Source organism: Triplophysa dalaica, chromosome 17, assembly GCF_015846415.1.
Source record: "Triplophysa dalaica isolate WHDGS20190420 chromosome 17, ASM1584641v1, whole genome shotgun sequence".
Lineage (NCBI taxonomy): Eukaryota > Metazoa > Chordata > Actinopteri > Cypriniformes > Nemacheilidae > Triplophysa > Triplophysa dalaica.
In genome coordinates, this window is record NC_079558.1 from 12,608,362 (window position 1) to 12,623,968 (window position 15,607).

The window sequence follows — 15,607 nt, forward strand, 5'->3', positions numbered from 1 at the left end:
AAGCATTTCAAATTTAAACATGATCTTCCCCATTATTTAGGATTAAATTTGTGTATTTTGCCAGATTATTTAGCATTTCCTTTTTGTCTTGTCTAATTGAGAGAAATTTACAGATTTCCAAATGTTTATCTTGCACTTAAACGTTTAACCCTTGCCTGTCTTGTTGAACTGTGATGTGACGGGTTGTTTTCTGTTTTAAGACAAGTTAAAATGAGTTTTGGAGCAGATGATCCTAATCACGATTCATCTTTTGACAGCCATAATATACATATGAATGGATAATGCCAACAGGAAATAACAGTAAATAAAAAAAAATAATGTAAAAAATGTGTTTTAGTAGAAAAGACAGGAATTAGGAATCAGCAATTTCTTTTGAAAGTCTTTGTTTTGTAAGCGTGTCAGTGGCTACAACAAGCAAGTTTCATTTGAAAATAGTCTTTTGCCTTATCTTGATTAGCTAGGAGGGACAGAAGTGCAGCAGGAGTGAGTGAATCAACACAGACTTTCTCATTTGCAAGGTTAGGTAACCAGAGTCTGGGAACTCCCATTGATCGTTCTCAGGGGGCTCTGCAGTTCTGCTGAAGGTCATTCACGTCAAGACCCTTCACATTGAATGATATAGGAAATTAAACATGATGTCAGAAATCTTGCTGAGCGAAAGCGGGTAGGTGGGCTTGGGGATGTGGCATGAAGTCGTGGAGTTTTTTCACCTCGCGGGCAGGTGAATATTGAGCCATGTTCATGGTGATGGTACCCTATTCTGAGAGAAGGCTGGTGGACAGGGATATTCTGCGTTGTGGTCTGTTTATGGTTGTCTACACTACACAGGTAAGATTGTTTGACCGCCGCACTAAACAGAGTCTACCTGGATGTTTTTTTAAAGAAGTTAGTTTTTACTTTAACTTTACCAAAACATTTTAAAAGATAAGCCATAAATAGCTGGGTAACATTTTTAAAAAGAAAACAAAGTTTGAAACAAGTTTTGTTTACATCATACGTAATATATAATAAGAATCAAACAAAATCAATCAAACAAGCATCACTTTATGTTATTCTAGATGGAACATGTGTTTAACTAACAAGCCAACAAGGTAAATATATCAATTAAGTTAATAGTAGCAAAGAAAAAAAATTGAGGTAAGGACAATTTTTTATAAAAAGACAATTTTCTGTCCATGTGTTGCTGTTTAACTACTATTCTAATTCCACATACCCTGAATTTTTACAAAACGTAAATTGATCTTTTTAAAATATTGCATGGAAAGTAGATGGCAGTATATTTTCCGAACATGAAAATTTGTTTTTTATTTGAGCAAGTCATCCTGAGGTCCTGCAAGAATTTATGATGTGACCATAACATATATGATGCACATTATCTAAATATAAAAACTCCACTGTATTAGGAAAGATATAACACAAAATATAACAGTTTGGAAAAAGATCATAAAAAGCTGTAATTTGAAATAATTTAAATATCTATTATGCTAAATATGACTAAAATATGAATTGTTTTTTGCACATATAGTTAAACAGTATTTGTACAAAGAACATAATAACAATTATCCGCCAGACTGCATGGTTTCTGTAAAAGCCACTAGTCTGTATTTTATATTTAATTAAAATGATAGTTTTGTGATATTAAAAATATACCAAATGTTTTATTGCTTCTAATCCATTGTAATTTAGATTTTAAAAAGTAACTCATAAGCATATATATCAAATGTATGGTAAAGAGAGTATGTACAGCAGATGTGTACTGTTACTTAATTTGCAATTTTAACATAAATTCTGTTAATAATTTTCTTTACAAACAATTATCTTGCTCTAAACTGAAAAAAAACATTGAGGAACTGAGATTTTTAAACAGGGCAGAGTGTAAATATTTATCTGTTCATTGAAGCAGAAACACAAATGTGTTCAATATTACCTACCACAGGACACTCTTCTATATTTGTAATTCTTTCATAATAAAAAAGCTAACATAAACATCAGGAGGTTTAGCAAACCTTTACAATGGGACTTTATTGCTGAAAAGGGAGAAAACACATCATAGAGTGTTTCTTTTATGCAGCTCTTGCATAAATACTGCCATCTTGTGTTTGTAAAATGCTTAAGAAATAAAAAAAACATCAGTCCAATAAAACTATTCCTATGATGACAGTTTGTAATTTGTACAACAACATTGTAGAATGCTCTCTGTTGATTAACAATCCACACATAAACAGCAGTAAATGTTGTTTTTTTTGGTTTTGTAAAGGTCATGGGCTCCAGCCTGGACGATTTGATCCAGAAACGTGCTGAGTATCATGAGAACTGTACCAGATCCCTGACAGCTACTTTCCCTACTGGAACTGGTGGGTGAAAATTTACATTAAGAGGTTAAATAAACAAGGACGCTTGAAGGTATTGTGCTTATTTCTGGTTCAAATTAATCCTGTAGGATTGTTTTGCAATGGTACATTTGACAAGTTTGCCTGTTGGCCACATTCATCTCCTGGGATAATATCGGTATCCTGTCCTTCCTATTTACCATGGATCATAGAAGGTGAGTTATTTGTTTTATTGTCTATTTTTTTCATATTTGTTATGTTATCTTATTATCTTTTTAACTGATTGTTTTGTTACCTTTTATGCATTGAGAACACCATTTAACAAAGCAACTAATGATGCTTCTTCTTGCTATATGAATGATTATTGTGTAGGTCAACTCCAAATGCAGAATATTGTTGTAATATTGTGCTTGTTTTAGAAAGTTATATAGTTACAATAATTATGCAAATTAAATAACAGTTGGCTTTTGAAAATGATTTGACATGGAGTCATAGTCAAAATTAAATATATCAAGATTATATAATAGAATGTGCCTTGCATTATGTGAATGATTTTCTGTGAATTTATATTTAATGAATAATTTACTATTTTGATACTGTCTGAAAATATTGCATAATCTTTACTTCTATATATTAAATATGGACTAAGATTTTTTTACGTTTATGTTATGTTTTTGCGAAATATTAAAATGTAGTGTCAATAACATCACTGAAAAGTAAATGAAATCAATTAGAACATTATCTTAAATCCATCATAATCTTTCATTTGGGGGAAAAAAAACATTTTGATGCTCCTTATATCATGGCAAGAGTACAGTTGAAAGAAAAAGTATGTGAACCCTTTGGGCTTACTTGGATTTCTTCATAAATCGATTCACACCAGACATCCTAAGAATACTGCTGAACTGAAACATTTTTGTAAAGAGGAATGGTCCAAAATTTCTCCTGACCACTGTGCAGGTCTGATCTGCAACTATAGGAAACTTTTGGTAGAGGTTATTGCTGCCAAAGGAGGGTCAACCAGTTATTAAACCCAAAGGTTCACATACTTTTTCCACCCTGCACTATGAATGTTCTGCAACAAAAACATGAAAACGTATAATGTTTGTGCAGTATTAGTTTAAGCAGACTGTGTTTCTCTATTGTTGTGACTTAGATGAAGATCAGAACACATTTTATGACCAATTTATGAAGAAATCCGAGTAAGCCCAAAGGGTTCACATACTTTTTCTTTCAACTGTATGACTTTCACATGATTTCACTGACAGGGTCAAGTAGTAATAAACTGTCTAATTAAACGAATTTAAGAATATTTCATTAGTCTTGTCATTTCAGTTGCTACTGGAAATGTGTACAAGGAATGTACGGTCAATGGGACCTGGAAGACTGAGGAGAATTCAAGCATTGTATGGAGAAATCAGTCAGAGTGTGAAAACCCTCATTTTTTCAAGTCTGAGGTGAATTCGGTACCCATACATTTAAGTACGGTCTCCATTATGGCATTATTTACAATGGTATCCTGCATACACAGGAAGAAAAAGTATTTCGGCAGTCTGTGCTGAGAGTCTTATCCATCGTAGGATATGCTCTGTCTTTTTCTTCCCTTTCATTGGCTGTTGTGATAATGAGTCGCCTGAGGTGAGTGAATCATGTTTTGGTCCTTAACAACAGTGCTAAAATAAAGTTGATTTATCTATTTATAAAGTTGGCAATCATTAAATGATTTAGTTAATAGTTAATCATGGCAATCAACATGCTTTTATTCCATTCTTTAAACTGATAAAACACATTCACTTCTTTATTATCAGGTCATTTATTCTGTAAATCAATTTTTTTGTCCCTTAGCAAGCAATAAATTAATTTTACCTGTTGTTTTCAGGAAGTTACACTGTACAAGGAATTACATCCACATGAACCTCTTTGTATCATTCATACTTAGAGCAACGGCAGTAATTACCAAAGAGGTTATATTTCAAGTTATGTATTCCAGTCTGCCCAATGATGAAATTGGATGGAACAGCTACACAAATTCTGCGGTACAGATAGATTAATTCCATTTGTATTTTAATATAATAGGTTTATAGTATAAATAGTATAATATAGTATAATAGGTTTATAGCATAAATATAGATTATAAAATATAATATTTTCTTGTTATAACCTTTCAGATGTATTTGATCTGCAAGGCCTCAAAGGTGTCCATGGAATATTTTGTGGGGTGCAATTACTTCTGGCTCCTGGTGGAGGCAGTATTTCTTCATACACTGCTGTTCACTGAAGTGCTGGCCAGGAAAAGACTTCTCAAGACATACATGGTTATAGGATGGGGTAGGATTGGATTAAAACCCCAAAACACATTGCTAGTTGACAATTATACCTACCTATGTGTCATATTAAAAACAAATTTAATATAATCTTATTTCGTCTATAATATAAAATATGAGAAAAATCATCTTCTTTGTTAGATATCTTCAACATTTTTGCTGTTATACAATAGGACATATTTATTTGTCAACTACCCATATATTTTTTGTTTAAATGTATTATTATTTTTCTTCTTCATTCCTATCATTCAGGCACCCCATTATTATTTGTGATACCCTGGAGTGTAGCCAAAACTTTATATGAAAATAAAGAGTAAGTATTTTTACTGTAGATTGTAACTTTCATATGACAACATTGCATGTAATTTGTTTTAGACAGTATTTTATAATGACATGACTAAGTGTGGATTATGCATTACAAACAGATTGTAAGAGAAATTATACATATTATAGTAAGTATTTTTAATATATTGCATTAATTGTAGAGTATAACACATTGACAATGTAAAATAACAAATGGTTGTGTATTTCAATGTATTATACATATTAAAAAAGTGACACTGTAACTATAATTAAATAGTGTAAGAGTAGTATGATAGTGGTTATAGGGTGTATAATTATATTATTGTTATGAATTTTGTATGCTTCATGCAAAGTCACCATTTATTTATGTTAAATGTGGCATGCATAATTACCTACAAAACTTGTTGTTAAAGCTGTTGGTCCAATGACATCAGGTGGATCTGGTGGATAATCAGAGGACCAATAACATTGTCTGTGATTGTGAGTACGAGGCTCTATCAATTTTATATAACCTGAAATTTTACTCACTTTTTTTGCAACAGTTTTCTATTGGAAACACATTTTCAGTATGAGAAGAGAAGAGGGTGGCTACTTGAATTACTACAATTTTTAATAACATCTATTCTGCTGTAAGGGTTTCATGGTAATTTCACAGCAATTTCCGCTACACATCTCATGATGGTCACAAGCAGTCATGAGAGTGATAGATAAAAGAGATGTGGTCCGATGTATTGAATCACTTAAGTCTCTCACAGTTACACACAAATTAAAAGAAAAGGTAAAGCATTGTGCTAGGTCATGGGTTACATACAATCTATATTTCTTGAATACAAGTTGCTTTGGATAAAAGTACCCACAGATGATGTAGTGGTCCACTGTGTACATTTTAAGAGGATCTATTGACAGTCATGCAATATAACATACCTAACTATGTCTTCAGAGGTGTATGAAGAGCTTACACAATGAGGCGTTATGTTTTATTATCGTAGAATGAGCTATTTCTATCTACATTCACCGCGGGTCCCCTTAGATGGAATTCGTCATGTTGTTTCTACGATAGCACTAAAAAGACAAAGTGCTCAACAGAGCACATTTGTAAATACGTCATCTCCTTCGGGAAAGTCGTTTGTCAGCCACTATAGCACTTCAAAAGGGAGGGGTGGAGAAAGCTGTTGGTTGCTGCAAAATTTCATACATTGAACATTTGAGGACGGAGTTGATATATGATAATGCACTCTGACTTTTTCAGGTTATTTTTTGCATTTTTCTCAAAATCATTAAACTTCTGCTGTCAAAGTTAAAAGCAGATCAAGTGAAATTCACTGACTACAGATACAGGTTAGTCACTGTTAACCTAAAAGTTATGTGTGTTTCACACAAATGACTAAACAAAGTAAATAGGCCTACACATATTAATAATAATAATAATAATAATGAAACATTTCATAACACTTTCCCCTGTGTCACAGTTTAGCCAGAGCAACGCTTGTGCTGGTTCCTCTACTTGGAGTCCATGAGATTGTCTTTACCATAATTATCGATGAATCAGTTGAGGGTAGCAACCGCTATGTTCGGAACTTCATCAATCTAACCCTGAGCTCCTTCCAGGTAAGAAAAAAACGACTTATTTCCTTTGTTTTCTGGTAGTCTGAATCACTAAACACTGTTTTAGTCCCACAGCAAGGGTTCTCAACTATTACTTTGTGTTTTATACCAGTAATGCCAAGTTCTAGAATAATTATTGGTTAGAACTGTGGTGATGCCTTCAAATATTGTTGTGGACAAGGGGGAGCATTGAAATGAAAAATACATGAGTTTTTGTTTTGCACAAAAAGATTTTAACGCTGAGCATAATTGTATCACAGGGTCTTGTTGTTGCGGTTCTGTACTGCTTTGCTAATGGAGAGGTAAGATTCTTGAGCTCTGGAAAATTTGCTTTAATATAATTAATTACTTCTTCATGGTTTAAAGATCAAGTGTACAATTCATCACCAAATGGTTCAGCAAATATCATGTTTTCAAACAAGTTTCCTAGACTGCCTTAAACAAACCAAACAATGTTTTGACAGCCTCGTAGTGTTCACACTTTTTAGGAAATTAACCAAGAGTGTATTAGTATGAATAGAAGAATTACAAATGAAAGAAAAGATTCACGCACCTCAACTTTTCCCAATAAATTAAGTGTTATTTGGTGCTAAAGTAAGCATACTTTTTTTACAAAAACTAAATTCAGAACTCATCTTACAGGTCCAGGCTGAGCTAAAAAAGAGGTGGCAGGTGTTTCTTTTTTCCAACCGCTTTGAGGTTGACAACTGCTTTGCAGACATACATCCCAAATATCTGTGGAAGTGTTCACAAAAGAACCCCAGACAAGCCACAGAGCAGAGTGAATCATACACGGAAGGAAACAACATCCCCACACAGGGACAACTAATGCAAGTGACTGTCCAATCAGCAGAGGACGTGAATTGTGGACGGAACACAGGTGTGGAATTTTACACACGCAAGAGTCTCTCCAGCAGTGATGGGGAGATGACATTAGGAGAAACAGTGGAGGAAGTCATAGAGGAGAGTGAGTTTTAAATCTATTGCACTTGATTTTGTCATTGGCCAGTGCTTGTGATTCATTTTTGTACAAAAATGTAATTTGGATCTATATTATAATCACTGTAAATTGCTTCCTTTATGTTTTTTATACTTGTTGTTATTGTATGAATGGCTGAAGATTTTGAACTTATTTGTAGTTCATCTAAATATTACATAAACTCATAACATGAGTTTACTGAGTCCTATGCCGGTCTTAAAATATTGCCTGTTGTACATAAATACATTAAACACTGTTGCACAATAAGTCAGTTTTTTCTTTCAATTTGGTTCTAAAGGGCCGCTAATCCTGGGGTTTTCTGCAATGTAAAAATAGTCAGTCGTATCCCCAGAATGTCTCTGTTAAGTTTCAGCTCAAATACACCACATATCTTTCATTATAAAATGTTGAACAAGGCCATTTGTGGCTGCAATGGAATACGCGTCATTTTTTTGTGTGTTTCTTTAAATGCCAATCAGCTTCTGCTCCATTCCCCGTATGCAAAAAAATGAGGTAGAACGCTTACACATTTGGTTTGGATGACATCAAGACAAACAATATAGCGGAAAGCGCAATTATGTCTTTTAAGCCTTGCCCAACCAAAACCATACACTAACTGCAATAAAATTCAACTAAAAGCCTTGTTCATAAATATGAATTTAATGGTAAAGACAAAAAAACAAACATCATATGCTGACCATGTGCTGTATGAAATGTTGGCCATTGATGATTTATCACGTGCATGCAAATTACTAACAGACATAAACACAAATATAGGCATAAACATGCTTCCAGAGTATCTGTATATGACAGACAGGTATGTAAAGATCAGTAACCAGGTGTTATTACATTGTGAGTAGAAATTTTTGCATAACCTCATACGCTTTACAGTAATTATGTTGGTCACAAGTCTTCTGAACCGACTATGCGTTTTACCACTAACCCTACGACATAGCACCTGTCTTTGGACCATGTCTCAGGTTTAGCAGCGAATATGTAAACAACAGCCGCTAATATGCTAAGCACATTATTTCAGAAAGGCAATTTAAAAACGATGTGTAATACTTACTTCTTCCGGAGATGAAGCTTGAACGCGAACAGCTGGTACTGATCCACTATTCATGCATATGTCATTTAAAAGAATCAGATTGAACTAAAACAAGATGATGTTACACATTATGTTATTGCTTCTTCTCTTTGAGCCTTTCTTGGACCTTTTGGGGTTCATCAAACTGAATTAGACTGAGAATGTCCTTATTGGCCATGACTCCTTGAATAAACTCTCCCTCTGTTATTATACCTGCAAGACAAAACATAAATCAGAAGTTGTCATTTTGTCTCTTAAAAATAAAGGTGTTAAAGGGTTCTTCACAGCGATGCCATGGCAGAAACATTTTTGGTTCTTCAAGGACCTTTAAGTGAAAGTTCACCCAAAAATGAAAATTTGGTCATCATTTACCATTCTTGTCATTTGAAACCTGTATGACTTTTTTCTTCCACAGAACACAAAAGAAAATATTTTGAAGAAGGTTGTTAAACCCTTTTACTTGCATTGGTTTTCTGTGCATATAATAGAAGTGAATGGTGTCCAGTGCTGTTCGGTTCCCAACTTTCTTCATTTTGTGTTGTGCAGAAGAAAGATGTAGTAAGTAAACGCTGACAAACTTTCATTTTCGGATGAACTGCAATTTAAAACAACAATTTCTGAATGTATATTCTTTAAAAAAAAAATTGTTGGACGAAAAGATTGGTTGTTTGTGGATTTTAAAGGTTTGTTTTGGAACCATACAGACAAAAATAGTTCTTTGGCATTGTGTTGCACCATTATTAAAACACAACTATTCTTCAAAGCTTGGTAAAGGACCCACAGCTATCTAGATCACAGTTTTCTAGATGCCTACAGAGACTTTTAATTCCTTATACATAATACATGTGTGATGTCCACAAATAGTTGCTTACCGTTTCCTTTTTTCCCAAATAAGTCCCATATTTTATCAGTTCGTTTTTCAGGTGTGTTTTCATCATCCGCAAGGTTTTTCTGATCTTCTTCAGAGATCATGTTGAATATTGACTACAATAAAAAGTGCAAATGTCAGATGAGATCAACAAACACTGAGTTGAATACAACATTTGAGAATGTGGCTTTTCAATGAGTATATTATGCATTATTAAATGCTTAAAAAGTAGTTTAGCTCACTATGATTTTGTATTCACCTTCACAATTTCATGAATCTCATTTTTTGTGATGGTGCCATTCCTGTCTAAATCATACAAAGCTAATGCCCACTTTCCTGAGGATGTCAGATGCAAAGCAACAATGTATTCTTTAAAGTCCAACATTCCATCACTGTTGGAATCAAAGCTTCTGAAAACATTTTGAGTATATTCCTTGGGATCTGCATCAGGGAAGAAACTTGCATATATACTCTCGAACTGTTCTCGACTGATGCGACCGGAAGGCACTCCTTCAAGAACGTCTGGTACCAAGGATAAAGCTGTTCCTCAGAGTACTTGGTGCTCATCTTCAGCTCTTCCAGTATGTCTTTGGAAAGGGCTCCACTTTTAGCATTGCCCATTTTGAACCTTGGGGGCGAGCTCTCCTTGAAAGCTTTTTAGATTCTGAGCAACTGACCATAATTACATTGTCTGCTATTTAAATTCAACATGAATAGTACAGTGGATTACAAAGGATGAAGCTGTGATGATGACTAAACCCTCTTTTGATTTGAAATGATACTGAGAGTTTGTCTGGAATATAGAATGGCAAACAAGGAGGTGGACTACAAGTGATTTAGGCTATGAGTTTATGTGACAGCAGGACACCTCTTGATCTGATTTAGTGTATTTGGATTAAATTACAATATTGTATACTAATTTGCCTAATTTGATGTGTTTAACTGACAGTGTCAATCATAATTTACTTTGAATGTATGACAAAAAGAGCAGCTTCAACATTTAATTGTATTTTTCGTGCGTCACTGAAGAAAAATTATAAAGGTGTTGCAATAAAGCATATTCCATGTACTGTATTTATATAAATATATATTTTTTAGTTTTCTGTTTTATATGATTTCCTTAAATGTATATATATTATATTATAATCGTTATATGACACTCAATGAGCATCATGCGCATGGAAAGTGCTGATGCCATGAAATAATCGATTACACATGTGATGCCATGAGGTTGAGATGAGGCTCTGTTAAGCCACGCCTCCAATCCGCCGTAAATAATTGTATGATGTATACTCTGCAGTGACTTTATTATAGTTTAGTTGTCACTTACAGAAGGCTTTATCGTCAACCACAGTACATATTAGGTCTGAAAGAAGATGTCTAGCGTTGAGACTACAGCTGAACGTATCTGCTACATCACGCGTGTTCAGAGTTTTTGTGCTTGCCATCGATTACACAGGTAGTATAAACACGTTAACACTGTTTCTGCGTTTCAAAGCAATGACTCATTAAAACTAACAAACCATGTTTGCTTTAACCCCACAACTACTTCTATGACGTTATTATGTGATGGTCTGAACATCGGTTTACTTGCTGTGATATTCCAGTATCTTACTGTTAACAGCTCTCCACACATACGTTTAACGCAGTGTTATCTTTGTAGCTTTGTACTATGTGTAAACGTGTAAGGCGAGCTAAATTTTTCAATATATTTGGGTAGATTTGTGCTTTAATCCCACTCACGTGATCTTAACAACCATTATCCATGTAGGCTTCAGGAAGAGAGACACGCGTTGCGTCGATGGAAAGGATCTATGGGAATTGTAGTTTTTAAAAAGCAAGGAAGCAAGCAAACTTTATTTATAAATCAATTTACAACCACCGAAGTTGACCAAAGTGCTGTACAGAAAAGTTAATACATAAAACGTATACAAACATGTGATATAATTACATCACATACACTAAAACAATCAAAATGTCAACATCAGGTTTCAAAAGATAAGGAGAAAATATGATTTTTCAAAAGTCATTTGAATGAAGAAAGCGAAGAGGCCTGTCTAATAGAAAGTGCAAAAGTTCCACAATTTAGGAGCTGGCCCAGCAAAGGCACAGTCCTCTTCTCAGTTTACGTTTTAGTGACAGTAACATATTTACATGTTAAGTAACATTTTATCAGCTGACATGAGATAATGGGTGGGCATATGATGGTGTTGCAGCTCAGAAATGTAGAGTGGGGCAAGAACATTTAGCGCTTATATTGTATAAAATAATTGTACAATTGATCCTTAAGTGTACAGGCAGCCAATGAAGTGAGGATAAAATGGGAGAGATGTGCTCAGTAACATTTTATCAGCTGACATGAGATAATGGGTGGGCATATGATGGTGTTGCAGCTCAGAAATGTAGAGTGGGGCAAGAACATTTAGCGCTTATATTGTATAAAATAATTGTACAATTGATCCTTAAGTGTACAGGCAGCCAATGAAGTGAGAATAAAACGGGAGAGATGTGCTCATATTTACCTAGTTCCATTTAAAAGGTGTGCGGCTGCATTTTGCACCATCTGCACACATAACTAATAAAATAAGTGTACAGTTTTTTTGTAATAATTATCACTTTTATTTGTCTTATGTTCATTCATTTAGCAAATCATTAAGTGACGAAGAAAACAAAAGAACATTTGGAAAATGCAACAACCCCAATGGCCATGGACATAACTATACAGGTGAGTTATATGTGCATTTGGTACTATGATTATCCTGTAATATTGCATATTTGTAACCTAAACAATTTCAACCATGCAAAAAATAATTTTAAAATATATTTTTTCCAGTTGAAGTGACTGTTAAGGGAAAGGTATGTTGCAATCATTTCTACATGCCTGGTTTATATTCATGTCTGTCTGTACAGTATATATACACACACACACACACACACACACACATGCATGTACTGTATATTTCATGTTGTTTGTTCTTATAGATCGACAAAAACACTGGAATGGTAATGAACCTTACTGATCTAAAGAAAATTATTGAGGTAAGAGGCTATATATTACTTATTATACAATATTTATACAAAAGAAATAGTCTTGCATACACATAATATGACAACTGAATACCCCGATGATCACATTTCTGCCGCCTACAACGCAATAACACTATTGTTATAATCTATAGCAGATTTAAGTCCAGTTAACTTGGTTTAAAAAATGACAAATATGTTTTTGGGCAAGTTTTTCAGATCAAGTCATGTTATCCACGAAAGTATGAATGTTTCTAAGTTTTAAAAAAATATATATTTTAAGAAGTTTAAATATGCTTGTAGGAGACCATCATGAAACCGCTTGACCATAAAAATCTGGACCTTGATGTTCCATATTTTGCTAATGTTGTCAGGTATTTGTCAACAAATCTTTTTCACCGTATCTGTCTGCAAATAATTTTGAAATGTTTATTTAAACCCTTTTATGACATATTCATATTTATTTATTCTATACAGCACCACAGAAAACCTGGCTGTCTATATTTGGGACTGCATGGCAAAGCATCTCCCTCCAAACACGCTGTATGAAATCAAAATGCATGAAACAGACAAAAACAAAGTCATATACAGAGGGGAATAGAGTGACACTATCGCTTGTCTGCAGGCTGTAGATAAACTAGATAGCAGTAAATCTCAGTATCTTTTAAAAGGTTTATTCACAGAGTGTGACACCTGCTATGGTCTGTTTACCACATGGCTGACAATGGGAGATTAATGTAAATCACTGAGAATTTGGCTCAGCTTTTGTCCATGTGGAATTTATCCTATCAAACACATAGATTACGCATGGACGTCTTTATCCAAATTGATTAAAAGCTCTTTGTCTTCACCCTGTCTTTTGTATATTATTTCTGGAAGTTGGAGGCCAGTTTGAACAGAAGCTGCCCTTTTTGTAATAGCAAAGTTATTGTTGTCTTGCTAATGAATAATAAATGTCTTTAAGTGATTTTATTTAACCTTATATTGTACAAAACAATGGTTTTGTAATACTTTTGTTCTTGCATTGTATTTGCAAAGATCAACTACATTCAGTGTTATTTGTTTTCCCAGTTGATTGCGCTGCAGTAGAATTTCATTAAAAAAATCACAACTCCAGATGAAAATGGTGAAAATGAGTGATTGTACAGCAGAAGCTTTACACTTTCAGGTTGAGGCATGCCATAATTTTTCAGAGATGCCGCATCTTTATATTATAGATGTGTTCTATCGTGTTTGACTGTTGGAGATTGAATACACCACCAGCAACCCTCTTGATTTGTATCAATGTCATGGGCTTGTAACTTAAACTTTGGGGGAAAGTCTTGATCAAACACGTATCATAATGTCTTTAAAATAATAAATAGACTGAAGCATTATCAGGAAATGCTTTCACTAACTGCTTTCAAATGCATAGAGACTGTGTCTGTCCCCCGAATAATACAACCAAATAATAATTTATTTAAAAGTATGAGAAAAAATCTTATCATGATTAAACCACAATAAAAGACAATATAGTTAATGAGCAAAACCAACGCCTAAAGTTTGGGCTACTTAATATTAGATCACTAATTCCAAAGGCAGTTATTGTAAATGAAATGATCACAGGTGGTGCCGCAACAATCTTTAGAGACTTTCTTACCGTTACTCGGAGAACAATGCATACATTTAAATCATTTGAAGTGCTTGCGTTGAACATAACTGTTCCAAATAAAAGTAAAAAACCATTGGTCTCTCTTACATTGGTTACTGTGTATAGACCCCCTGGGCCTTACACTAATTTTCTGATAGAGTTCGCAGACTTCTTAACGGATCTATTTGTTAACGTCGATAAAGTACTGATTGTTGGAGATTTTAATATCCACGTAGATATTGCTAACGATCCATTAGCTGTGGCGTTTAAAGAACTACTAGACTCTTGTGGTGTAACACAATACATCAATAGTCCTACTCATCGCCTTAATCATACCCTAGACTTGATTATATCTCACGGAGCTGATCTAACCAATGTCAATATTATACCTCAAAGCGACGATGTTTCCGATCACCATCTTATAACATGTACACTGCGCACTGCAGAAATCAGTTGTATATCTCGTTATCGACAAGGTAGAACAATCACCTCAACTACTAAAGATAGTTTCGTAAAGAACTTGCCAGATCTGACTCCTCTAATAACCTTTCCAACTAATATAGAATCGCTCGATGACATGACCAGCAACATGGGCACTATTTTCTCTAATACATTAGAAGCGGTCGCACCTATGAAGTCAAAAAGGATAAATGAAAAGATCACAGCACCATGGTATAATAACACCACTCGTGCCTTAAAAAGAGAAATGCGTAAACTGGAGCGCAAATGGAAACAAACCCAATTAGAGGTCTTTAAAATTGCATGGAAAGAGAGTGCAAGCTGTTACAAAAAGGCACTAAAAGCAGCTAAAGCCGAGCACTTCCATAACCTCATAGAAAATAACAAAAACAATCCAAGGTTTTTATTTAGTACAATTGCTAAACTAACAAACAAACAGACTCCACCTGACCTGGGTATTCCGCCGCACCTTGGTAGCAATGAATTCATGAAGTTTTTTTACTAAGAAAATCGAAATAATACGAGACAACATAGCTAAAACCAAACCTCCAAGTGTGTCGGAAGAATTAGTTTCAACCGTCACCCAAAAAGAAAAGCTAGAGTGTTTTTCTCCTATAAATCAGGAAGATTTAATTAAAATAATTGCAACATCCAAACCGACGACATGCTTATTAGACCCCATTCCGACTACTTTATTAAAAGAGTTACTACCTGCTGTAATTGAGCCCATTTGTAACATAATCAACTCGTCAATTAATCTAGGACATGTCCCAGGGGCCTTTAAGATGGCTGTAATCAAGCCTCTCATCAAAAAACCAAACTTAGACCCCAATGAACTTGTAAGCTATAGACCAATTTCAAATCTACCGTACTTGTCTAAAATACTAGAAAAAATAGTGTCAACTCAACTGTGTACCTTCCTACAAAATAATGACACGAACGAAAAGTTTCAGTCTGGCTTTAGACCGCATCACAGCACTGAAACTGCGCTCGTTAGA

The 15,607-nt window shown here is 34.3% G+C and overlaps 3 protein-coding genes across 3 annotated transcripts; 2 read left to right on the forward strand and 1 right to left on the reverse strand.

The window, feature by feature from the left end:
• The first annotated feature begins 695 nt into the window (after positions 1-695).
• On the forward strand, positions 696-7,771 carry LOC130439278 (glucagon-like peptide 2 receptor). The gene is made up of 13 exons (XM_056771819.1): positions 696-828; positions 2,258-2,354; positions 2,441-2,545; positions 3,666-3,787; positions 3,862-3,968; positions 4,210-4,366; positions 4,499-4,658; positions 4,907-4,967; positions 5,371-5,437; positions 6,207-6,295; positions 6,427-6,565; positions 6,823-6,864; positions 7,205-7,771. Exons 1-13 carry the CDS (start codon positions 736-738, stop codon positions 7,538-7,540), a joined length of 1,575 nt encoding a protein of 524 aa, XP_056627797.1. The 5' UTR covers positions 696-735; the 3' UTR covers positions 7,541-7,771.
• A 484-nt stretch (positions 7,772-8,255) lies between these two features.
• Positions 8,256-10,551, reverse strand: rcvrnb (recoverin b). Its single transcript, XM_056771334.1, is given in 4 exon segments — positions 8,256-8,841; positions 9,501-9,612; positions 9,756-10,000; positions 10,003-10,551. Coding segments are annotated over 4 exon segments (591 nt in total). The 5' UTR covers positions 10,118-10,551; the 3' UTR covers positions 8,256-8,722.
• Positions 10,552-10,719: 168 nt separating this feature from the next.
• On the forward strand, positions 10,720-13,370 carry pts (6-pyruvoyltetrahydropterin synthase). The gene is made up of 6 exons (XM_056771336.1): positions 10,720-10,955; positions 12,142-12,221; positions 12,330-12,352; positions 12,479-12,535; positions 12,824-12,894; positions 12,998-13,370. Exons 1-6 carry the CDS (start codon positions 10,873-10,875, stop codon positions 13,119-13,121), a joined length of 438 nt encoding a protein of 145 aa, XP_056627314.1. The 5' UTR covers positions 10,720-10,872; the 3' UTR covers positions 13,122-13,370.
• Positions 13,371-15,607: the final 2,237 nt, after the last annotated feature.

Excerpts from the sequence above, each read along its gene's own strand:
- LOC130439278 (XM_056771819.1), top strand. The coding sequence starts at position 736 with ATGTTCATGGTGATGGTACCCTATTCTGAGAGAAGGCTGGTGGACAGG. Across the intron at positions 3,788-3,861 it reads CTCATTTTTTCAAGTCTGAG|GAAGAAAAAGTATTTCGGCA; the intron begins GTGAATTCGGTA and ends CTGCATACACAG. Across the intron at positions 4,659-4,906 it reads ATACATGGTTATAGGATGGG|GCACCCCATTATTATTTGTG; the intron begins GTAGGATTGGAT and ends CCTATCATTCAG.
- pts (XM_056771336.1), top strand. The coding sequence starts at position 10,873 with ATGTCTAGCGTTGAGACTACAGCTGAACGTATCTGCTACATCACGCGT. Across the intron at positions 10,956-12,141 it reads GCTTGCCATCGATTACACAG|CAAATCATTAAGTGACGAAG; the intron begins GTAGTATAAACA and ends TCATTCATTTAG. Across the intron at positions 12,353-12,478 it reads AAGTGACTGTTAAGGGAAAG|ATCGACAAAAACACTGGAAT; the intron begins GTATGTTGCAAT and ends TTGTTCTTATAG.